General features: G+C 49.1%; 1 protein-coding gene across 1 annotated transcript in view; it reads left to right on the forward strand.

Annotated features, from left to right (window-relative positions):
• Positions 1 to 24,189, forward strand: part of COLGALT2 (collagen beta(1-O)galactosyltransferase 2) — a 46,822-nt gene extending 22,633 nt beyond the window's left edge. Inside the window, 12 exon segments of the mRNA XM_059478602.1 lie at positions 7,149 to 7,259; positions 8,887 to 8,972; positions 8,975 to 9,003; positions 10,151 to 10,285; positions 12,836 to 13,040; positions 17,218 to 17,337; positions 17,797 to 17,873; positions 19,246 to 19,352; positions 20,051 to 20,183; positions 21,037 to 21,164; positions 22,018 to 22,224; positions 22,603 to 24,189. Coding sequence (XP_059334585.1) covers positions 7,246 to 7,259; positions 8,887 to 8,972; positions 8,975 to 9,003; positions 10,151 to 10,285; positions 12,836 to 13,040; positions 17,218 to 17,337; positions 17,797 to 17,873; positions 19,246 to 19,352; positions 20,051 to 20,183; positions 21,037 to 21,164; positions 22,018 to 22,224; positions 22,603 to 22,879 — 1,518 coding nt within the window. The 5' untranslated portion in view covers positions 7,149 to 7,245 and the 3' untranslated portion in view covers positions 22,880 to 24,189.
• The last annotated feature ends 1,062 nt before the right edge of the window (positions 24,190 to 25,251 follow it).

A 25,251-nucleotide genomic window follows, 5' to 3' on the forward strand; every position in this document is an offset into this window, starting at 1 on the left:
GGACAGGAAAGTGAGTGATTTCTTGAGGTAGCATGGAAAGAGCCCAGATCCTGGTGTGCACAGAAGTATGTACACACATACATCTGTGAGTCATTCACTTGGACTTGGAAGATCACTGAAGGTTTTAAAATCAGTGCTGCTGCCAGCACAATCCATTATCCACAGCTGCTGAAGGGCACTGGGAAGGAGTTAGAGGGGAGCCCTGTGTGCTGCATTCCTGTGCTCTGAGGTCCTGTTCTTGTCCAGCTGCCCAGCCTGGGGAGCAGCACTGCTCCTGTTCCACGCTCCCACGCAGATCCCTGCCACCCATCTGGGCCTAGGTGGCCTGGGGACCAAATTAAAATAAAAAACAAAAGAAGGTATTTCCAAAAGTCTGTCCTTAATTAAGGAAAGCCTGGAACAAATGCCAAGTCCCTACAAAGCCAAAAAGTCTTATACATACATTAGAATTTTGGCAACTTATTTAAATGCTTAAGCAGTTCTTTGAACTTGGGCTGAATGTTCAGGCTCTGTTTATGAAGTGTGTGAGCATAGTTGGGCTAAAATAAGTGATTTAGATGGTTTGGATCTGTCCAGAATCTCTGGACTACATTGTTGGTGTGTTATCCCTGATCCCATGGGTACCTGGGAGATCTGAGTGTCAAATTCACAGATGTGAGGCAGGGCTGGCAGACCTGAAAATCATCTGTTATCTGAGTCTGGTCTCTGCTGGATGAGCAGGAGCCATATCTGCCTGTCATGTGACAGGCAGGGGGAGTGTTTGGAAGGATACAGGGAGCCCTGCTTGATTTGTTGCTTTTTTGAGATGATCCTGGGCAGGAGAGCACAGAGTAGTACACAGTAACTCCATTTAAAATTATACAACAGAGTAAACAAATGGTTTGGGTTGGAAGGGACCTTAAAGCTATCTTGTCCCACCCGCTGCCACACCTTCCACTAGACCAGGCTCCTCCAAGCCCTGTCCAGCCTGGCTTTGGACGCTTCCAGGGACTTAATCTGTGGTAAGAACAGACATTTTCACAGCTGGAATTAAATCCCTCTTACTGTGCTTCAGAAGTGTTTTGCTTCTGTCTTGTTTTGAATTTTTTTCCTTCCTCTTTAGGATCCATCCCTTCTCTTGCAGTCTCTTCTGGTGCACTGTTCCTGGTCAAGGTAATTCGTCCCTGGCTCCCAGTGGAAAATGCCACTTCAGGTGGGGGTTATATTTTGACTTGGTTTTCTAAGCCTGGCAGCTTTCAGACAAAAAGAGCAGGGAGAAATGACTAGTCTGTTACTTTATTTACCACTTGTTTTGGGAAAACTAAATTCAAATTTATGTTTGACTCATATTAGGGCTCTGTGGCTGGACTCTGCTTTTTCAGTTATTTTTGGCCAGGCTGATCTCACACCCAGCCTGAGCAGGGCAGCCTGGGTGACAGGAGCTCAGACCAGGAGCTGGGCTCTTGGGCTGCCTCAAGAGATTGAAAGCCAAAGGTTTTTATGCAGGATCTAAATTCAGAGCTTAAAACTCCCATCCTGTGCTCTGTGTCATTAGTGTTGTGGTAAAAAACATGGGGCTGCTGGAGTAAATTATTAATAGTGGCTGGATGAAGTGGTGTGGATTTTTCCAGTGTTCTGGGGTCTGAAATCCCTGGAGTCTCCCCAGAGCACTGAGGGAACCCTCCATGCAGTGCCTGTTGCTGCTGGCTGGGCTCAGGAGGGGCTCAGGTGTGGTGACCACATATCCTCTGAACAGAGAGGCATAGCTCTCCCAGGATTTTCCTGGGAAGCTGTGAGAAAGTTCAGAGAAAGAATTGAACAATTATTATCCCAATCTCTGCACCTGGCAGGCAATCTCTGTTTGCCACAGATGTTTACATGAAGGAATTGTCCCTTCTTGACCAATAGGTGAGAGAAGATTCCTAAAGGCCAGTCAGGTCTTAGGTCCACCATTGTTTCTATAAGAAAGGTAGATTTCTAATAATAAGGTGTTTTTCATGCCTTCTGATGGTGGAGTCTCTGTATCATCTTTGTCTGTACCCAATACCCCGCTGGTGATACTCAGGAAGATGCTGAGTCCTGTCTGAGGGCTGAGCTTTGTCCTGGAGTATCTGAGCACCTCTGTCAGCACAAGTTGTGGAACAGAGCACACAAATGTGCTTCCTCCATCACTTGGTGTGAGCTGTATCCTCTCTCTGAATGGTTTATTGGTGCTCAGCTCTCAGGAAAATGGCCAAGGGAGGTACTGGTGTTTTGTCCCCAGTTTCTGTGTTACAGTTGTTAGGAATGATCTCCTGACAGGCTCAGGCTTTCCATTGACTTTGGGCTTTGCTGTGGAGGAGACCCTGTGGGTTTAGGGCACGTGGTCACCCCATGGTTCTTGCTTCAGTGGAACTCAATATTGGACCCCATCCCCTAGCAGGCCTTGAGGGTGAATTGAACCCCTGGCTGCAGGCAGAGAGGAACCAAGGGAGATGGTTCTTCTCAAATGGATATCCCTAGGGCTTCCTGGAATTTGGTTGCATTTGCAACTTAGTTCTGCAAGCAGCAGGGGCCCTGGAAGGCCAACTGCATCCTCCTCCTGTGACCCATTTTCAGTGCAACCCCAGCATCAGCAGCCTCCTGACCACTGCCATCCTTTGTGTGCTCTCAGCAGTGATGGGAAGGGCCCACTGGAACCTGGGTGTGCAGATTTGGCTCTCACAGCCAGAAAGGATGAGCCCAATACCCTCCTCAAACCCTGACAGAAAGGGAAAGGGAAAAGGAGAAAAGCTCCTTACAGCTTTTGTTTTTGAAAGCTGGCTGCCTCCAGCCAGTCCTGACTCAGCTCTGCACTGCTTGAAAGTGAAGCACTGACCCCTGTTTGAAGCTGTCCTTCCCACCCTGTTTTGCTGAAGGGAGAAGGTGGTAAATGTTGAATTCAGTAGGAAAATTACTGCGGGGCCCTGGCTGTGGAGTTTGCCTCAGCTGTGTCTCAGCATATCCCCATACTCTTGACAAGCCAGCAGCACACAGGATGCATTTTGTCCTCTAGTATTTTTCCTATACAGATGGTGAAGGTGAAAATTTTCTCCTCTGACCCGGTGCCTGAGGTAAATGAATTAAATAGCCTGGGAGAACAGGCCAGAGTGTGAAGAAGTGAAAAAGGGGGATTGTTATTTTTAATTCCCGTTTTGGGGAGGAAAACAGGAGACCAACCATCAAAGCCTAAATTAACTCCCCCTCACAAACATAATTTGCGGAGACATTATCAAGCTAAAAATATGAGCAGTTTGTAAAAGGAGCTGTTTTCTGCATGTGCTGCTGCTCACATTACTTAATTAAAACAGGAGTTGCTTAACATTGTGCTTTGATTTTCCACTGTGCATGATCCATGAGTTTTTTTGGGAGGGGTACTTTGCTGAGCAGGAACAATGAGGGCTTGTGTCCATGGTACAACTCCTGTTAAAGCCAAAGTCAATATTGAAGTGGTTGTAGGTCTGTCAACATAAGCCCCTCTACCAACATTCTCACTCACTCAAACTTTTCAAAAATGTAACTTCTGTTTATTGGAAATGGGTTTAAATCTGAGTGGAAAAAGCTGCCATGTTACTGGAATAGAGGTGTCCATCTGGAGGTATGTTCTGGTCTATTTATTAAACTTTCTTTTCTGAAAAGAGTGGGAGTAATTGGAATTTTTTTCCTCTATTTTTCCCTGGTTGTGTTGCACAGGCTTTAGGTTGTAAATCTTATAGGGGACTTTTTTTTTTTTTTAAATTAAATCCTAGATGTTTTTAATCAGCTCTTGAAAATGGTGTTGCTGATCCACTCAAAAAACAGGATTTGAACCTGGTGCCAGCTCAACAGTATTGCTGATAGACTCCCACACAGATAATGGTGCTGTGCTCACCAGCTTGCTTTCAGAAAATACACCCAAAATCCAGGCAGTGCCTTAGTCTAAGGGCCATGTGGACAAGCCATGCTCCTGTGAGCTGAGTGGAGCTGTGTTACAGTGATCCACTCTCTTCGTCCTGTCCAGTGCAGATCATGGACCAGTAAGGAAAAGAGGATGGAGTAAAAACCCTTTTCCAGCACAGGCAAGTGGGCAGAGGTGGTAGCATCTCTTGTGTGACGTGTTCTCACCACTAAACTGAAGTCTTAGCTGTGTACTTGGCTTCTTGAAATGCTACAGAGTGCTACAGAAGAAGTGTTTATGATGTGGAGTGTCCTGATGTGCCTCTCAGGGCTTGAGGAGCTCTTGCTTCCAGTGAGAAGTCCTGCTCACACTTTAATTAGCTTGTTTTTCTTGAGCAGGGATTGTCATTACAAAAAAAAAAAAAAAAAAAAGAGGGAAAAATAAAGTCTGTGCCTGTTTTTCCACACAGTGCTGTTGCAAACACCAGAAACACCAGAGCTGCTATTTTTTTCTGGAGGGGGAAAGGTGAACTAGTTCAGATACTACAAAAGGAGTCAGTGCTGATGCTGTTTGATCTCTAATTAATTATTCTGTAACTAATAATGATAATTGCTTTTGTAATGGCTTGGGTTGTTTGGGGTTTTGGAGGGTTTGGTTTGGGTCTTTTTTGTTGGGTTTTTTGAGCCGAAAGCTGGAAGAACAAAGGTTTGCCAAACTGCTAGTCATAAGGGTGTGTTTCATCCAGGGTGGAACAGACTTTGTTGCCTTTGAGGACTTCTGGGCTTAGAAATGCTGCTGGGTGGATAGTCCTGGAGAGAGCTGTCCCTCCTTTGTGCCAGAGCCTTGGCTGATCCCTGCCTTTGAGAGGTCTGCTGGGATGTGGATTTACCTTCCATGTATCACCAGGACAGCCTGGGCACTACAGTCATAGAGTGATGGAATGGTTTGGGTTGGAAAATGCCATTTTCTTCCAGCAGATTGCTTGTAGGTAGATCTAGAGATCCCTTCAGCTCCCATTTGCTCATCTTGCTTCTGGCTGGAGGATGTTGGCTGATGGTGTCATCCAGGGTGAATCTTGTCAAGGGCTTGCTGCCCTTCCAGGAGCAGGATGGAATATTCCAGGTGTGATGGGAAGAGCATCCTTCATCCCCCTTGTTGTGCTTAGGGAGGCAGAGGTCTTCCTCTGACTCTGCCAGTCACTGCCATTCAACTTCAGGGTTTCTTCTGCTAGTCAGAGATTTGGGCTTTGTGTAGCAACTCTGAGCAACTGAGGAGGCAGCTTTCCATCATGGTAACCCTTTTCTCTGAGTATGGACCACTCTACATTTTCATGTTGTCACAGAAATTTGTGTTTCATTTGAGAGCTCTGGGTTTCTATTGCACAGCCCTGCAAACAGCTCCCCATTTTGGGCTTGAGTGTACACAAAGTTGAATGGAGAAGGATCTCCAGGCTGAGATTAGTTTGACATGTATGCAGCTGGAGCTTCCCCTTTCCCTGCCCAGACTGGAGCAAATCCCTTCACATGTCCCCACTGAGTCTGTGAGGTTAGAAGGACTGGGATGAGGTTAGAAAGAAAGGTATGAGGCTTGCTGAGGGGAAGAGGCACATGAACCTGACTCTGTGAGAGCTGTGTGCTGACTTTAAAGGGTCTCCATGGTCCTTAAGGCTGGTCTGGACCTGGACAAGAGGATGTTGTGGGATGAGCTGCAGTATTCCCAGGGTGGCCACCCTCCTCTTGGCCTCGTTTGTGTGATGTCCAGTTGTGTTGTGGCCCCAGTGCCACCTTCTTGGTGCCACTGCAGCTCCAGTGACAACCATGAACATGAAGCCATTCCCCAGGTCTCTGGTATTTTAGGAATTCTGGAGCTGTTGGCTGACTGTGCAGCTGGAACGTGGGAGGAAAGCAGAGTGGTGGCTGTGGGAGCCCAAGGAGGTGTGTGAAGATGGGCTCCAGGGGATGAGCTTCATCCATGAAACACATGGAGCAAACTGGACTTACACCAAGTCAGCACTGAGACTTTTCTAGTCCAGTCTGAACATCATTGCAAACCAGATCTATAGTGCAGCCTGAGCCTGGGTCCTGGACTAAAGCAAACCCTGGAGCCCTGACTAAGCCCAGCCTTGCTCTGTCACAGGAGAGCAGTTCATGACACAGGAACCAGCCTCTAACACTTGCTGAACTTCCACTATTTATTGTTTCAGCAGACATGAATAAATATTCAACAAATAAACCTCCTGGCCGTAAGTGATTGTGATTTTTGACTATAAATAAACTGAAAATCCAAGTTCTTGGTTCTTTTTTTACTTTAAAGCAGGCTAGACCCCATGGGAATGCTGTGTTCCTGTTGCACAAACTGAAAAGGGTTCATGTCCTGGTTTTCATCTCTAGGGTCATATGGTGGCTTGGAGTGGAGGTATTTTCCTGAAATAGCTTTGGAGTAGCTGTAGGGTTTGGGATGTGGCTCCTTTCTCTCCGCTGGCTACAGGGAGCTCTGGCTTTAAGTAAGGTGGAGAATGTTCTGGGAAGTGCCTTTGGGTCTCTGGAGCTGGAGGATGAACCAAGAAATGGATAGCAGTTGATGGGAGCTTCCAGCAGCCTCCCTCAGTGATGTGTTTCACACTGGCTTTACTGTCTGCACCAAACCTTGTGGGACTATTTATGCTCCCAGAGGAATATGCAGGGATTATAAATTCCCAGTGGAGCTTGCTGAGCTGTGCACTGCCACAGGACTGTGCTTTCCTGCCCATTCCAGCTAGGAAAAATGAGCAGCCCTGTCAGTGAGAGGAGTTTGGTGGGATCTGACACAGCCCCATGGTGGGTGTGCAAATCCTGGTACTGGGGAGGAGCAGCTGGGATGGGACTTGGCTCACTCATCCTGTGACTTGAAGGCAGAGAGCAGTGTGTGTGTGGGAGCATTTCCATGGGATTGCTGTCAGGGATGGGAATCTGTGCCTCCTGCTCTGTTCAGTTCAACCCTGAGGGAAAAAACCATTCTTCAGCGAGCACTGTGTCCCTCCCCTCCACTGAGAGCACATTTTAGTCATTTGTTTCAGTTATTACATGGTTCTTTTTGTCAGCCCACAGGCTTTGTGCCCTTCCCCTTTCCACAGTGGTGGTGCTCAGTCACCAGCTGGGGTTAAACCTCAGTCTTAAACCTGTTAAACCTCAGTCTTGTCTTTTTTGGTGGCTGGACTGGGCAGAGGGCTCCATGGTAGAGCAGGGTTTAGTCACAAACCCTGTGCTAACTGCTTCCTTTGCTCTTGCTTTGCCAGGGCAGCCACTGACCACAACATTGACAACACCACAGCAATCCTCAGGGAGTGGCTGAAGAATGTGCAGCACCTGTACCACGACGTGGAGTGGAGACCCATGGAGGAGCCCCCGTGAGTACCTGGGAGGGCTCTTGGCTGCACAGCCCAAATTCCCAAGGTTTTCTGTTTCCAAACCAGGAGCTGGCACTAAATGTCCAAGTGTTAAAATGTGGATTGTTTGCTTTCTTGAGTCTGTCCCATTAAAATTGTTTTCTCAGGGAAAAAGGTGAGGTAAGGTCTCTAGAAAGGTCTCTGACTTTAGTGTAGCACCTCATGCAGAATTTTGTGGAAGAAACATTTTCCATTGAGTTATTCAGCATCTGTCACTGCTCTCTTTCCATGGTAAACAAATTACATCAAGAGCTACAGGGAATTAAAATTACCATTCTTTATTTGCAAGGAAGCAGAGAAATTATAGCCCCATTCATAATATCTATGAAAGCTCTGACACATCAAATATTCAGTAAGTGCTGAGCCACAGAACTAGATTTAATTCCACATATTGTGCCTTTACATGATTTGCAGGACCATTGCTTTGAAATATGATGTGTTGGATTTTTATTACTTTAATTTTTATTTATTTTGAAGATCAGCTGTTCCTGGGTTTGTTCTGTTTGCAGTTTCTTCCATCAAGGAAAATTACATCAGTTTCCCCTTCCTTTAGGCCTGCTTTTATATTTGAGTTCCTCACTGCAGCGATGGGGAGCTTGTGGTACAAACCCCCAGGGAGTGCTGGTTTTATTGACATTTTTAATCCTTTCCTTTGAATTGAGTTTCCTTCATCCTGCCAAACTTTGCTTAAGTTCTGCAAAAACCTTTTGAAATTCTTAGCTCCTTCCTTGACTTAACTCTGGCACTGTTTCAAAGTCCTGGATTTTTATTCCTCGTTGGGATCTGCCCCTGGGTTCCCTTCCATCTTTGTTAAAAAGCCATTGCTGAAGGCAGAGCCATGCATGTGACTTTGCTGCCGTGGTGGGCCTGGGTGTTGGGAGATTTAGGGGCTGCTCCTGGGATGTGTTAGCAGTTCCCAAAAATGCCCAGAGCCCTGGAGGAAGCCAGGCTGCCTTTATCTTCACATCCCAGCCCTGCTGGTGCTGCTAGGCCAAGGGCAGGTGAGTTTGTATCCCAGGTCAGGGGGGTCAGGGGGCTGCAGGTGGGTTTGGAGGGTCCCCTCTGCTGCCCCAGCAGCTCCTGCCCCAGGTGGTGTCATCAGAAAACTGGCACTGCTTGTTCTCTGGTGCCTTCTGTGCTCATGCCAGCACAGACTTGGAATTATTCTCCCTCAAAACGTCTCCTGGGTTGCCTGAGGTGACTCTATGCTGTTTTGCTTTCATAATGAAGGCAGCAATGGAACTAACTTTTTCCTTTCCTTTCCTTTCCTTTTCTTTCCTTTCCTTCTTCCTTTCCTTTCCTTTCCTTTCCTTTCCTTTCCTTTCCTTTCCTTTCCTTTCCTTTCCTTTCCTTTCCTTTCCTTTCCTTTCCTTTCCTTTCCTTTCCTTTCCTTTCCTTTTCCTTTCCTTTCCTTTCCTTTCCTTTCCTTTCCTTTCCTTTCCTTTCCTTTCCTTTCCTTTCCTTTCCTTTCCTTCTCTCTCTCTTTCTTTCTCTCTCTTTCTTCCTTTCCTTTCTTTCCTTCTTTCACATTTTTTTCGGTGTAATAAGGCCAGACATGGCTTACAGTGACTTTTTATTTCTTTTCCAGGTCCTACCCAGAAGAACTGGGGCCGAAGCACTGGCCCAGCTCTCGGTTCACCCACGTGATGAAGCTGCGCCAGGCTGCCCTGCGCGCGGCCGGGACAAGTGGTCAGACTATATCCTGGTGAGCACGAGCTCTCATTCATTACCAAAGCTTTCCAGGTCCTCTCTTCAGTGCTGGGGGCTGTCAGAAAGTTTTCTCTCCAGCTAAAGACAGGTTGAGATGTCGTGGGTCATTTCTTGCTCTGGTGAGCCAGAGACTTTGTGGTGAGGGAGGTGAGTCCTGGCTAAGCTTGGAGCTTTCTCCACAGGCACCAGGATTGAGCACAGTCCTGGTGGTGGGAGGGTCCCCCAGATTGATCCCCACCTGGTGAAAGGTAAGGGAAATAGTTGTTCAGGGCAGTTGTGGGAAGATGCTGCCTTTGGTCACTGTGAGGGGGATGTTCCCAAAGCCTCCAAGCAGGTGAGGTGTGAGGGCAGTTGAGGAGTTGTTCTTGATGCTTTTCACAGAATGAGCTCACCCTGAATTTCCAGTGATGTTATTTTCCCTGGCAGCTCCCTGTGCTGGCATGAGGTTGTATGGACTCAGGGAAGGTCTCTGCCCATCTCATTGCTGTGCCCAGGAGCAGCTGCCCCCATCTTCCCTGTGACAGCCCTGTGCCCTAGGGAGTCAAACCCACCACCTCACTGCTTTTAGGGTGGTTTTTTTGCTGACCTCATGGAATCATAAAATTGTTAAGGCTGGAGAAGGCCTGAGGTCTGTGAGTCCAGCTGTTGACCTGCCATATTCACCATTAAGCCACATTCCCAGGTGCACACATTTTTCAACACTTCCAGGGATGGTGACTCAACCCCTGGCCTGGACAGCCTATTTCAATGCCTGGCCATTCTTTCAGAAGGAATTTTTCCTAATATCCAATCTAAACTTCCCTGAGAGCACAGCCTGACCCCCCTGGCTGTCCCCTCCTGTCAGGAGTTGTGCAGAGCCACAAGGTCCCCCCTGAGCCTCCTTTTCTACAGGTTGAGCCCCTTTCCAGCTCCCTCAGCCCCTCCTGGTGCTCCATTCCCTTCTCTGGACCTGCTCCAGCCCCTCAAGGTCTTTTCTCATTGTGAGGGGCCAGAGGTGCCCCAGCAGTGGCAGCACAGGGGACAGGCACTGTGCCCACACCAGGGCTGCTCATGTACCTCTGGCTGCCTCACTCCCAAGAAAGCATCAAGGGATTCATATTGTTTCATCTGTTAACAGTTTGTTTTCCCTCTTCCTTCTCTAGTTTATTGATGCAGATAATTTACTGACCAACCCAGAGACCCTGAACCTGCTGATAGCAGAGAACAAGACCCTGGTGGCGCCGATGCTCGAGTCCCGCTCGCTCTACTCCAACTTCTGGTGTGGCATCACTCCCCAGGCAGGTGACCCTGAGAACAGTGCTGGGGCTGTGTGACTGGGGTCCTCCAGGGGCTCCTGCCCTGTCTCTGGAGCAGCAGCCATCCTCCCTGTTCTCTGGGCTTTCCCATCTGCTGCTGTAGCTCTGAGCTGGTGTTTACACGTGGTGGGATCCCACACAAACCCCACTGATAAACAGAATTTTTTTAAGGTGGTTCCATGTTTCTGTAATGGCCTTAAAACCCTTGGGACATAATTTTAGGCCATTTTTTTTTTGTATAGTGATGCTAATCCAAGAGGAATTTGCTTTTCTTTCCACAGACCTCCATTGTGTTTAAGTTATCTTTCTCATCTATGAACAAGATTTTTGAAGTGGGGCAACATCCTTTGCCGTCTAGGGAGTGTGTGTGCTGAAGTGTGCATGTAACAGGTACTGGTGCTGAGCCTAAAATATAGAGTTCCATGTTACCTTCTCAGTGTTCCCTTTTCATGTTACTTCTGATCCACATAACTGCACTGGGTCAGAGCACAGGCTCATCTGCAGATGTCTAGGGAATAGTATAAGAATAGGGAAAAAAGTGAGTGTTACTTCTCCAAAATACTTTTCTTTCCTCTGGCAATCCCCTTCTGGGTTTTTGAGGAATATATTTGTCTTTAGAGCTCTCAGTGATTCTTTTTTATTCTACAGAAATCCCTGTCTGAATCTCTTTTTTGGCACCCACACCATCTTCTGGCAAGGAGTTCCACAGTTCAGACCAAGTAATTGGATAAAAATAGCAGGAAAAGGTCCTGAACATTGCAAATTCTTGGGAAGTAGAGAGATAAGAAAGGGGGTGTGATGAGGTGTGTTTGCTTGTTTCACTTGGGTTTGTTTGCTTTGTTTGAAAATGGAGATATAAGCTTCATAGCAAAGGTATTGGTTGTGCTTTTAAGTTTTTAAGGCTAAGTGCAGAGTCGGCCAAGGTTTTCCAGGGGTACATCAGTCCTGCTTCCCCTGCTTCCAGGCTGCAGTGGATCTCTGCCCATGTGCACCAACCCTACCTCTCCAGCAGGAAGTTTCCACCATTACCAGCACTGACTGAGAAAAGGGGAGAGGAAAACCAGCAAAAACATCTTGCAAAATTTGGTTAAAAAAAAATCCTGCTGGAGTGAAGAGGAATGTTCTCCCTTTATTTTTCCTTTTCTCCTGTTTCTGCATGTGGTCCCAGGGCTGTGTGTGCTCAGCCTTGCTCTCCCAGGGGGCCTGGGGAGGGAATCACAGCTGGAGCACATCCTGAAACATCCTTCCCCAGCACAGGGCCACTGAGCCAAGCCCAGCCCCAGACAGGCTGGCATTTATCTGTCATGGAGCAAATCTGGGGAGAGGCAGCAGTGTGGGGGAGTTGGAGCCCTCCTTGCCCACATGGTTTATGAGCAAGGACAGCCCCAAATACCCAGGGTGAGGAGGAGGAGGAAAGATGAGTGTCCAGCATCTTCTCTTGTGGGCATTCTCAGGTTAAAGGGTGGGTGTGTTAACCCTTCCTTTGGTGGGAATGCCAGTCACATCTCCTCCCGCCTGCTGCTTCCTGTGGCACTCAGGATGGCTGTGTTTGGGATATCCCATCCTCACAGCATGGTCACAGTGCCCATGAAAGGCAGAGGGAGATGGCAGATCCATAACCAGGCACATTGCACCACACCCTGGCCCCACACAGCCCAGGCAGAGCAGTTCTTCTGGCTTTTGCTCAGCCAGTGCCTGAATGCTCATGGAAAATAGAGCATAAATGGAGCTTTAACTTCTTTTAGTAACTCATTGTTTCTGTAAAGCCCAGAATCTGCTCTGGATTCAACCATCCAGATGTCAGTTTGATGCTCTGGGGTTGTCTTCCTGGAGGAATTCAGTGTATTTATGTCCACATGAGCCACACACACTGTGGGTGTTGCACCCAGAGTGCTGAAGTGTGGCAGAGCTCCTGGTACAGGGAATTACCCAGGAGTGACTGAAGTGCCTCCCCAGGCAGAGTCAGGAGTGAATATCAAACCTGCTTGCCCCAGGGTGGAGGAAGCAGGGATTCTTACACAGCTGATGGAGACTGAGATGTTGTCTTCACTGCAGTGACAACAAATTATTCTTTTAAAAGTCATGGATAGGATAGAATTTATGGATAGAATTAATTTGCAGATCCTACTCTCTGGGATACTGAATGGACTTTGTGCCTGTTGAGTGTGGAGGATGTCATGGATGCTCAGCAGCTTCCAGGATCAGGCTGGAGAGTCTAAGTGCAAAAAGGGTTTTGAAGAACCAGGAGAAAATCGTCTGAGGTTTGGAGCTCCATTGCAGGGGAATTTTACAGTGGAAAGGTTGGGCTCTCCAAGAGCTTCTGTAAAATAGGGAGAAGGTCAGTTTTTAACTTTTGGGAAGAAGACTGTTTCTAAATACTTGACTGAGCCATTTCCAAATGGGAGACACTGAAAAAACTGAGAGTTGAGCCCTGGTGAACCTCTGCTGGAGAGCTCAGGGTGTGAGCTCTTGGTAAGGAAGAGCTTTGAAGCAGGAATCTCTTGTGCCAACAGCCCCTCTTTGTGGTTTCAGGGCTACTACAAGAGGACCCTGGAGTACCCCCTGATCCGGGAGTGGAAGAGGATGGGCTGCTTTGCTGTCCCCATGGTGCATTCCACGTTCCTCATTGACCTGAGGAAGGAGGCCTCTGCCAAGCTGGCCTTCTACCCCCCACACCAGGACTACACCTGGAGCTTCGATGACATCATGGTCTTTGCCTTCTCCAGCCGCCAGGCAGGTGTGTCCAGGGCTCCTGCTGGGGAGGGCTCCCTCCTAGAGACACACAGGCTTCCACTGCAGGGGCACAGCCCCAGAGTCCTGGGTGGGCTTCCATGGGGAGTTCAGACCCTGCTCCCTTTCCTCTCTGGGATCTGGGCAGGGGTATCCAGCAGCAGGAGACTGGAAAGGCAGTTTTGGATTGCTGCTTGTTTCAGAGGATGTGGGGGCTGTTCCTGGGATGAGGCAATATGTCAGAGACAAAATGTGGGGTTCCACCCTTGGTTGGTGTCACAGCAGGTGAACACAGGGGTGTGCCGGGAGAGTGGAAGGTGGTCTGGGGGTGAGGTATCTAAAGTTACCACTTCCAAAGGATCCATGAGGAAAGGGGTGAGGACAAGGGACTCTTCTTAAACCATATGATCCTAGAACAGTTCAGGTTAGGGGGGACTTTACAGCTCAACTCATTCCACGCTGTGGGCACAGACACCTTTTCCACTAGACCAGGTTGCTCCAAGCCCCATCTAACCTGGCCTTGGGTACTTCCAGGGAGAGGAAATCTCTGGCTGTTGATGTTTTAAGAGAGCTCCAGATGTTGCTGGGACATCACTGTCTCTGAAGTGCCTTGTGCTGCTGCTGTTCATGCTTGTGATGAGGATGTTTAGTCCCATTTATTTCTGGAGAGTGGCTCTTGGGGATGTTCTGTCTCCAGCTGTCCAGGCCGCCAGACCTGTGTGTAGCAGTGTCACAGCTGAAGGGGGCTCCCAGGACTGCAGTGGCCATCTGTGTTTTTCCTTGCCTGCTGCATTGAAAAGGGAAAAGTTTGGGGCATTATAAGGAAAAAGGGATTGGTGAAACCTCAGCAGCACCATGAGTGCCTTCTGTTCAGAAGTGAGTGGTTTGGTGGGGTGAATTATCAAGGAGAAGTTATTCATGAATCCTCTGAGTGATGTGCAGTTGGTGCTCCCTGTCCTCTGCAGAAGATGGAAAGGTAAGGAGAGCAGGAAGGCTCTTGGGAGCAGGCAGGCAGGGAGAAAGCCAAGGGAAGAAGGGTGGGTGCTGTTGTTGTTGTTCTGCAGGCTGAGCCTCCCTTCCCACTGATCCCAGAGCAGCACAGCAGCCACCAGCTGCCTGTAGCTTCCCTTGTAGTGCTGGGTCTGGTTGGCAGCACCAGAAATGATGTTGTTGTCTTGGCAGGGTGAGCAGGGCGTTCTCAGAACCAGCTGTGGGAGGATGAGGAGTGTCAGATAAGATGAATGGTGGAGGAGAGGCAGCAAGAGCTGAGATTGGAGCCCTTGGGAGGCAGAGGTGAGAAGGGAATTGCAGAGCAGCTTCAGGGTCCTGACTTTCAGGACCATGAAAGTCCTGAGTGGACCATGAAAGTCAGGCCATGAGTGCAGAAGCACAGAGTGAGACCCCCAAGGCCATTCAGTTCAGTGTTTCCCCAGCACACAAATCCATCACTGAACCGTGTCCCCAAGTGTCACCTCTTGGCTCCAGAGGAGAGCTGAGGTTTAAGTTTGGAGAGCAAAGCAGGCTGCTTAAAATCTACCCCTCCACTCCTTCCCTCTGACAGCTCTCCCAGAAGTGCAGCCTCCAGCCCCTGTGGTAACTGCAGTGCATTAGCTCCAGCTGCTTCAGAAATATTTCAGGGATTCAAACCCATCATTTTTCCTTCTGTCCTGCAACACCAGCTTTTTCCAGGACTGACCCATGACATGGAAGGCTCTGCTCCAGCTGTCTGGCCTGTTCATCTGCTCAGATTGTTCACTTGTGTCCTGAGCTCAGTCTTGTCACCCAGGATAAAGGGATGACATCCAAGTTCAGAAATGTGAAAAATGTGTGTGCTTTGAAGGAAATTTCTTTTTGGAGTAATTTCACTTACTTTCCCTCAAGTCAGAAATTATACTGGCTTTTGTCCAGGCCAAAAGCTGTGCTTAAAAAATCATCAATTCCCAACAGGCAATGTGCTGCTGGAAGCAGCTGTTCTGTGGTGCTCCAAAGAGCATCCCACCTCAGGGAGAGGACGTGGCCTGTGTGGGAGTGCTGCATCTGAGCAGAGCTGAATGGGGGGGTTACTGCCAGCACTGCACTCTGCAGAGCCCCTTGCACTCACAGGAGAGCTTTCAGCCAGGTCAGCCTGGAGAAAAGGAGGCTCAGGTGAGACCTTAGAGATCCTTCCAGAGCCTAAAGGAGCCTCCAGGAGAGCTGGAGAGGGACTTGGAGAAGGGGAATGGCTTCCCACTGCCAGAGGGCAGGGTCAGATGGGATATTGGGAAGGAATTGTTCTCTGTGAGGGTGGGCAGGCCCTGGCACAGGGTGCCCAGAGAAGCTGTGGCTGCCCCTGGATCCCTGGAAGTGTCCAAGGCCAGGCTTGGATGGGGCAATGGAAGCTGTCTCTGCCCATGGCAGGGGGTGGCACTGGATGGGCTTTATGGTCCCTTCCAACCCAAACCATTCCATGATTCCATGATCTCCTGAGCTGCCTTTTAGGCTGGGTCTCTGAAGCCCTTGATCCAGCCAGCAGGAAGGTCTGGTCACAGGGAAATGGGGGCAATTTTGGTTTCTTAACTGTAGCTGTGGTTTTAGGCTGTGACTGTAAATCCTGGACACTGCCTTTAAAGCCCATTAAGAAGAATAATACAAGCACCTGTAGTTTTTCTATCCCTTGTAGCAATCATTTAATTTTGTTATAAAAACAGAGCTGGAGAGCGAGTTCCCCTCCCTCCTTTATGGGAGCTTTACCATTTTCAAGTGCATTTAATCCCAGACAGAGCAGGAACACTGGTGTGAATCTGTGCAGATTATGTTCAAGGCAGCGGAAGATAAGAGCGGAGATCAGTGAGCCAGATAAGATTAGTTGATTAGATCAGTGCCAAATCCATTCATGTCTGCAGGTAGAAGTTTTTTATTGTGCCATTTACTTAAATTGCAGCTGACAGCTGAATGTGTTTTGGCAAGGAGCATAGCCAGCAATTTACTTGTAGAACTTAAAATGAGAGAAACACCAGAGTCATTAGTGCCAACAGTTCCACTCTGCTAAAAATACCATGGATTAGGGGCACTGACAGATGAAAGCATCAGCTCACCAGGTAGTGTCTGCTTTTCATTTATTTCCTCGAGGGAGGGGGCTGGTTAAGCTTGTTTCATTAAAAAGAATTAAAAAAAGAAAGACAAAGGCAGTTTTTGGCCGGTTGCTCGGGTTCTAGCAGCTTTGATTTGGGTTAATTAATAAATGACCTTACCAGAACTCAATGAAAAACAACGGAAATCCTTCCCTTGGCTTCTCTGGATGTGGCCTTTGAGCATGTTGCCTGATGTGAAAGGCAGAGTTACAGCCAGTGAGCAAATCCTTGTCATCTCAGAGGGAAAAGTGTTCTGCTGATGCTGGAATGTTCCCACTGGATGAGGCTGTGCCCTGCAAATGCATCCACTCCAAGGACAGGCTTTGCACCTTCTCTCTGTTTCCCACCTTCAACAAGCAGTTGCAAAAGCTTTTGAGTACAAGGGTGTTAATGTTGTCACATCTGTTCTCCTCACTGGTGTCTCACTGGGATTTTCCTTTCATCTTCAGGGCACAGTAAAAATTAGTTCTGGAGAGGAAAGGACTGTGTTTGGTGGTGACTTGGCATTTCAAAGGTTGTTGTTATATGTATTCCTTGAAGCCTTTTGCCAGCACAGGTGAAAATGTATCACCTATATTTCCTAGCCAAAGCAAAAGGAAGCAGTGATAAAGAACAGAATGGGTTGAGTTAGAAGGGACCTTAAAGATCATCTCGTTTCAGGGACACATTCCACTATCCCAGCTTGCTCCAAGCCTCATTCAACTTGGCCTTGGACACTGCCAGGGATCCAGGGGCAGCCACAGCTTCTCTGGGCACCCTGTGCCAGGGCCTCAGCCCCCTCACAGGGAACAATTCCTTCCCAATATCCAATCTAAACCCACTCTGTTTCAGTGGGAAGCCACAGCCCCTGTCAGCCCAGGCCCTTGGAGGGTTGGTTAGGCAGCCAGTGGGAATTGGTTTTATGGGAGAGGCCACTTGCTGCCAGCCAGGCAAAACAGAAAGTGGAACTGGAATGATTCTGATTGTTTGCTTATGAGGCAGACCTATTTGGGACTGAGCTCCTGGCACAAGTGTGTTTGTGGCAGTGCAGTGCCCTGGTAGCAGGGCTGATTTCTGCTTCTCTGTGATCCCCAGGAGTCCAGATGTTCATCTGCAACCGTGAGCACTACGGGTTCCTTCCCATGCCCCTGAAGCCGCAGCAGTCGCTGCAGGAGGAAGCTGAGAATTTTGTGCACACCCTGATCGAGGCCATGAGTGAGTTGCTGTGCCTTTGCCATGATAGACCCCCCAGGTTAATGCCTGCAGAGCTCTCCTGCCAGCAGCCCAGCTCTCATTCTCTTGCAAGTCTGCATCCCAACCTGTCTGCTCTAATCTTGTTTTGATACACAGCTTTCGAAATTTTCCACAACTTCTCTACCTAGAGATGTAATTGCTTCATGGTCAGGTCAACTCCATCCACAAAATCCCTCAACTTCCCTAGATCAAATGCATCCTTCATGTGGAAAAGGGTGCTGCATGTCCGTGTTTTATTCCTGCTGTCTGTCTGGCACATGGCTGCTGGCTCTGGCTGTGCCATGTGGTGCTTCCTGCTGTTCCCATGCTGCAGTGGCTCCTCATCCCGGGATCCCGGGAGGGAGGGAGACACCTTCAGACAGGTCATGTCCACTGCAAGGAGCGCTCGGGGGTGACTCTGGGGTCTCTCCTCTCTTTCAGTCGATCGCCCTCCCGTGGAGCCCTCTCAGTACATCTCTGTGCCCCCGAAGCACCCTGACAAGATGGGCTTTGATGAAGTAAGGAGCCTGCTCTGCTCTTTATTGTCTTGTCTTCTCACTCATCACCTGATCCTTAATATGTCCCTTCCAATATAAACCATTAAACATGGGTTTAATCCAGCCAGGAAGAGAAGGCAGAAGTGAGGCTGAAAAACAAGTTAACTCCTCTGTTCTTGTGCTGTTTGCTCTACATCTGATTCTGCAGAGCAGCTTGGCCTCCCTTCCATCTGTGACAGTAATTGGGCCTTTGGTGAAGCTCTCCAGTGGCAGGAGGGAAGGATTTCTCTCACCTGAGAGAGACCCTGGAGAGCTGAGAGCAGGTGGGGGATGCAGGCTCACAGCTGAGTTCTGGCCCACCTTGGACACCCCCAGGGATGCAAACCGTGGGAGAGAGCTGGAGAGGGACGTGCCAGGCTCTGCTTGCCTCGTGTCTGTGTTATTCCCAGAGCCAGCAGCCCCTGTGTGTGCAGCTGCAGGGTGGCTCTGGGACTGAGGGAGTTGTGGGGATCAGGGGAGCCTTTGTCTTCTTGCTGTGCCCTGCTCCATCTGTCTGTGGGGCTCCTGAGGCTGAACCCAACCCAGCTGTGTGTCTGTGTTTAAGGCACAGCTGGAACAGTTTTTTTTCCATGTTGTCCTTTGTGGCTGTGCTGTATTTATCCAGTTTATTGTTCTTTAATTTGTACTGAGCTGAAATTCGTTCTGCTTCTTACTGAGATGAGGATTTGCTCTGTAGGCTACAAGGCTGTGCTTGTACCAGCCTGCCTGGGACTAAAAAACATCCCTGAGTCCCTGAGGGTTACCTGCAGTGAGGGCTTCAGTCCTCAGCCCTCCACCAGTCTCCTCAAGGCTTTGGATAGAGCCCTGCCCAGACATCTCTGTTCCCAGCCTTGGCTCTCTGCTCTGGCAGGGATCACAGTGGATTTTCAGTGCCAGAAGTAATCACAAAAATCCTTTCTTTACCATGGCCTTGTACTTGGATGGTGGCCCTGCTGATAATCCTAAATCCAGGCAGTGACAGTGTTCCCCTAGGATTGATGCTGCAGATGGTCATGTTATTCTGTTTTATACAAACCTAAACATCCTGTGTCTTTGGAAATTACAGACTTGGCTTTAACTGCTCTCTCCTAATTTTCTTCATCCTGAAAGAGCAAGTTTCCTCTGTGAACATCCATAAAAAGTAGTTATTAGATAAGAAACCTCTACACTTTCAACTCAAAACCAAGCTCAGCTTTTTGACAAATTCTAGACAACCTGGAGCGAACACACACGTGGTATTTTCACAAGACCTGCTTTTCCAGAGGGGCTGCTGGAGAGGGCTGGATCAGGACTTCCCTTCTCCCTCCCTCCCAGCTGGGAGTGTGATGTCCTGGTGTCTTTGTGTTCCCCCCAGATTTTCATGATCAACCTGAAGCGCCGCAAGGACCGGCGGGATCGGATGCTGCGGACGCTCTACGAGCAGGAGATTGCAGTGAAGGTAGTGGAGGCTGTGGATGGAAAGTGAGTTTTGGTTGGGCTTGAGGATGTTTTCAGAGTGGGATGTGCTTTACTGCTTCACAGCATCTCCTTGGGTGCCCTGAACTACTTCAGCAGGGCAGGGTTTGGCTGGAGGGGGAGCTGAGCACCACTCGGATCTCCCCGACCATCTGCTGGGACAATTCCGCTCTGTTTCTTTCCTCCTTTGCCATTAGTCAGTCTCTGGATTTGTGGATATTAGAGGGCTTTTCCAATATTAATAATAATTCTGTGATTCTAAGGTATATTAAAACTTTTTAATAATGAGTAACCAAGGCAGAAATGTTGAGTCTGTGAATTGCAAAAAGGCCTGAAGGAAAAAGGAGCCCACATACCATCTAGTGGTCTTGGAGACTTGGGATCCTATTAAAGCCTCAGAAAGTTAATCAAAGCCAAGCACCTGGCAAGAGGATTGTCCCACAGGAAGTTTTTGGCAGAGTTAAAGGTAATTGATGGTCCCATGAAAAGTCTTTGGCAGAGTTAAGAATACGGTTTATCAGCTTGACTAAGAGATGTAAATCAAGAAGTTAATTTTCCTTTCTGTTTTTGAGCAAAACAAGTGTAGGAATTTCTCAAGGTGTGCCTTTTCCCTGACCATCAGCAGCATTCCCCATGCTGTGCCTGTGTCTGGCTTGAAGTGACTTACTGTTTTGCAATGGTGATAAATACTTTGTGTTTCCCAGAGCACTGAACACGAGTCAGCTGAAAGCTCTCAGCATCGAAATGCTGCCGGGGTACCGGGACCCCTACTCCTCCAGGCCCCTGACCAGAGGAGAGATTGGCTGCTTCCTGAGCCACTACTACATCTGGAAGGAGGTGAAGGCTTTGGGGGGCCTTGAGGGTCCTGCAGGAAGGTGCTGTGTCCTGGTGCACAGCCAGTCCTGGTGCAGAGCACTGGATCCAGCCGAGGTGTCTGGAAGTGTAGGATAGGAGTGATTTCCTTGGATTGCAGGGCTTTTCTTGAATGCAGTGTTCACCTTTCACACCTCCCCTTTCCTTTTACAATACCTACAGGGGCTTCAAGAGAGCTGGAGAGGGACTCGGAACAAGGGATGGAGGGACAGTACAAGGGGGAATGGCTTCCCACTGCCAGAGGGCAGGTTAGATGGAATGTTGGGAAGAAGTTCTTCCCTCTGAGGGTACTGAGGCCCTGGCACAGGGTGCCCAGAGAAGCTGTGGCTGCCCCTGGATCCCTGGATGTGTCCAAGGCCAGGTTTGATGGTGCTTGGGGCTACCTGGGACAGTGGAAGGTGTCCTTGCCCATGGCAGGGGTGGAAGGAAATAATCTTTAAGGTCCCTTCCAACCCAAACCATTCAGGGATTCTGTGTTTCATTTGCCCTCAGCTCCAAGTAATTTTTATCAGAACACTTTCATGACTGTTTTTGCAGTCCATCGAATATCCTGCCTGGGGCAGGCTTGCTTAGAAGAAAGGCAAGAACGTTTTAAAAAGCAAATGGGGTTAAGGAAACACTCCTGGTTTTTTCCCCTTATTCTCCATCTGAGCAGGAGCAAGTTCCAGTGGCTTGGCATAGAACGTATATGTCACAGAGTGGTTCTCCAGCTTCCTGCCTGCGTGGTCTGGGAGGCATTGGCAGGTCAGGGTGGCGCCAGTGACAGCAGGGCACCCATGGGGGCCACTGAGCTCACGCTGGAGCCCTCATGTTTCAGGTGGTGAGCAGGGGCCTGGAGAAGACCCTGGTCATTGAGGACGATGTGCGCTTCGAGCACCAGTTCAAGAGGAAGCTCATGAAGCTGATGGACGACATCGAGCAAGCTCAGTTAGACTGGGAGCTGATGTAAGTTCCTGCTCCTCTGGGAGGTCCTGGGCACCTGGGGAGGTTGGCAGCACTGCTGGGGCATGGCAGAGGTGCAGGTTGATGCTGCAGGGCACAGTGTTCTTGGTAGCCCTTCCCACCAAGGCAGCTCCACCCTCTGGAGCAGCTGTTGCCAGGGCACCATCCCTGCCCGTGGTGTGGACAATGTTGTTTGACTCAGCTGTGTTGGAGATGCTGACAGAGGAACCCGCACAGCTCAGTCCTGAGCCTCAGACTGTGTCATCTTAGCTCCCTTAGGAAGCCTCTCACAGCTGTCCCACCCACTGGATTAAGGCTTGGATAGTGGTGCAGGATGGAAATCTGTGAGCTGGGTCAGGGATTATTCTGGGACTGGCCCTTTGCCCTGGCCTGGCTGGCACAAACAGTCATGTCCTAATTGCTGTGGTGGGATGGTGTTCGCAGGGGTCTTAGGATGAGGGAAAAGATGAGGATCTGACTCCATGTTTCAGAAGGCTTGATTTATTATTTTATGATATATATTATATTAAAACTATACTAAAAGAATAGAAGAAAGGATTTCATCAGAAGGCTAGCTAAGAATAGAAAAAGAAAGAATGATAACAAAGGCTTGTGTTTCAGACAGAGAGTCCGAGCCAGCTGACTGTGATTGGCCATTAACTAGAAACAACCACATGAGACCAATCACAGATCCACCTGTTGCATTCCACAGCAGCAGATAACCATTGTTTACATTTTGTTCCTGAGGCCTCTCAGCTTCTCAGGAGAAAGAATCCTAAGGAAAGGATTTTTCATAAAATGTGTCTGTGACACTATGGATTCACTTTGGTCCCATCTCCTTTTCTGACCCCTGCAGCTACATTGGCCGGAAAAGGATGCAGGTGCAGGAGCCCGAGAGAGCCGTTCCCAATGTCCGGAACCTGGTGGAGGCTGATTACTCCTACTGGACCCTGGGCTACGCCATCTCCTTCCATGGGGCTCAGAAGCTCATCGGGGCTGAGCCTTTCAGCAAGATGCTGCCCGTGGATGAATTCCTGCCCATCATGTACAACAAGCACCCTGTGTAAGTTCCTCTGTGGCTCAGGGGGAGATGGGCTGGATTTTGCTGACTGATCTTAAACCAGGTCTTGTTGGTAGCCTGGTTGGTGGGGGACTCCTTGTGGTGCTTGGTTTTGTCCTCCTGGCACAGGTCAGAGGAGGTGACAAAGTGGAATGCCTGGGGCAGGGCTTGTGGGCTGCTTGTCTGAGGCACTTGTCTGTCTCTGGGAGCAGGCTTTGGTTGTACAGGTGTGTGTGGTTGTAAGGAAACGGTTCTGGCTGTACCCCAGCACCTCTCCCCACTCCCAGACCAGTCTGCTCCCTGCACTGGCCATGTCTCCCAGGGACAAGCTTGGCACCAGTGAGGTTCCTGTGTTGCTGACGGCATTTCTCTCCCCCGTAGCACAAAGTACATGGAGTACTACGAGCCCAGAGACTTGAAGGCCTTCTCAGCAGAACCCCTGCTTGTTTACCCCACGCACTACACGGGGCAGCCGGGCTACCTCAGCGACACAGAGACCTCCACCATCTGGGACAACGAGACCGTGTCCACAGACTGGGACAGAACGCACTCCTGGAAGTCCCGGCAGCAGGGCAAGATCCACAGCGACGCCCAGAACAAGGACGCGCTGCCCTCCCAGCCCTCCCTGGACACGCCGTCAGCCAGGGACGAGCTATGACTGCCCACCTCCCCGGGATTCTGACAGCTGAACCTGCCTCACACTTTAGCTTTTCACCCTTGAAAGTTGTAGAGCAGCTCTTCATGTGGTCTCCTTCCCACCACTCCCAAGGGCCAGACACCTGCCCAGGCCGCCGAGGACAGGGTGGGGCACCAAGGAGGAAGCAGAACAAGCGTTCCAGATCCAAGCAAAAGCCCTGGCAAGCTTTTGTTAGAAGAAAACCAGCCTGGAATGACGTGGTTCCACAGTTCCTCATGTAGAACACTGTATTTATAAAGATTAATATATAGAGGTGTACAAATGTCAGTGCCTTTCGGAATGGCTGTACCTGGGCTGTTCCCTCACTGTTACTCCTTGTAGGTCGGTAGGCTTTTACCACCCTGTTTGCTGAGCATCTGGGGGATTTGGGTTTGTTTTCCAAAGGGATCTCTATCAGAATCAAGATGTTTCCCCAAAGTGTTCAGTGCAGGAGAGCAGTGCTCCTCTGTCGTGTCCTCTCCCCGTCACACTCCTGTACCAAAACCAGTGCTGGCTTCCCATCAGCTCATTTTTAATCTTGCTGCATCCCATCTAAACAGGCCTCTGGATCCAGAACAGATGTCTTGGAATGTCTGAAGTCATGGAAGCCATGCAAGTGGAGGTAGCTGGATTTATTTATCTCTGCATTGCCTGAAGGGAATGCAGGCAGAGCTGGTCCATGTCACATCCTGCTTCACCCCTGCCTCAACTTAGTCCTTCAGGAAAGCAAAACCCCACAACGTATTGGCAGGCCTGTTTATTCAGGCCATAACAGCAAGTGTAGAAGTTTTGGGAACTTAAAATGTAAGAAGTTAGGTTACAAACTCTCCTTCTAAAACCAAAAGAACCTACAGCAATGTAACTCTCTCAACAGCCCGATAGAATTGTGTGTCACAGGACGGAAGGGCGACTTGCCTGGATATTTTTTCATGTGAGGAGTGAACTTTTCTGTGTTTTGGATGAGTTCTGATGTTTTTGCTGTTGGCTCACATGCCAGCAGGATATGGTGTTTATTTTTTTTTAAAAAACCTTTCTCAGAGGCCAGGTGATCATGGACTGTACTGGCACAGACCCCGAGCTTCTGGGTAGCAGGAGGATTCCCTCCTGGAATTGCTATCTGGGGGCTCACCTGCTGGCAGATCCGTGCATTGAGTATGTGTGGCTGGGGTTTTGGTTTTAATTTTTGTTTGTTTTGAATAATTACTGATCAATGTTGTGCTTTCTGCTGCAGAAGACATGTTATTACCTGTCAGCCGGTCTGATAATACATAGAACCTGGTGCAAGATGAGCAGCTCTGTGTGTTCTTCATTGTGTGGGAGAGTCCTGGAAGGGTTTGGGTTGTGGAAGGCACCACTGAAGGTCCCACAGTCCAAGCCTCTGCCATGGGCAGGGACACCTTTCATTACACCAGGTTGCTCCAAGCCCCCTCCAGTCTGACCCTGAATGTTTCTGGAGGTTAATGGAAGTCCAGCTCAAGGGATTCCTGGCCCTGTCCCTCTGCAGGTTGTGATTCTGCAGTTCCCACCCGGAAGCCAAGTTCCTGCTGGTGTCCATGTGGGAGCAGATGCCCACAATACCTGGTGAGTATGGATGCTGCTTCCTGCCTCACATTGCCTCTTGCTTCTCTGCAGGTCTCTTGCTTTATGAGCCCACATGGCCTGTGTGAAGGACACTGGAAGTCTTCACCCCCTCCACCCCAGCACCAGGCCTTGGATCTCCTCTTCTGGAGTGGAATTTTTCCAGTTACAGTCTCATCTCAAGCATGACCAGTGCGTGAGATGAGGCCAGAGTCGTTCATGATACCCCCTCCATGCTGGCCACAGCTCCAGTGAGTATTGTTCCTCTTCCACAGGTTAACCTCCTGTCAATGGACCAATCCACTGGTTCTCTTTCAAGGGTCAGGTTCCCTCCATTCAACAATAAAGTGTTCTTCATTATCTTGTTGACGTGTACAACCAAGGGGCAAATGTGGCAGTGCCTTAGACATGACCTTAGGTCCCTGACACAATTTTGTTGGGTTTTTTACTCAGCTAATGGGTTTCAGAACTGAGCAGGAGCACCATCTTTGAACCAGCCTTCTGGCAGCTTCTTCACAAGGCAGGCTGTGGTGGCAGGCCCTAAAAATGGTTAATTGCAGTAGGGACTGCTTGGAACCCACCAGCTTGGTCTTTGCTGTGGGCTAAGGATGGAAAAGTGCTGCTGTGCTCTCAATATGGCATGTGAAATTCCAAGTTCACCAATGGATTGTATTGATCCTGAAGGAAATGGAGTGAGGTCCTGGTGTTGGGTTTTGTGGCCTGAGGTAGTTCAAAAATCAGATTCAGGTGCTTTTTGTTGTGTCTTCCTTAGTGTA

This window comes from Ammospiza nelsoni, chromosome 9 (genome assembly GCF_027579445.1).
Source record: "Ammospiza nelsoni isolate bAmmNel1 chromosome 9, bAmmNel1.pri, whole genome shotgun sequence".
Taxonomy (NCBI): domain Eukaryota; kingdom Metazoa; phylum Chordata; class Aves; order Passeriformes; family Passerellidae; genus Ammospiza; species Ammospiza nelsoni.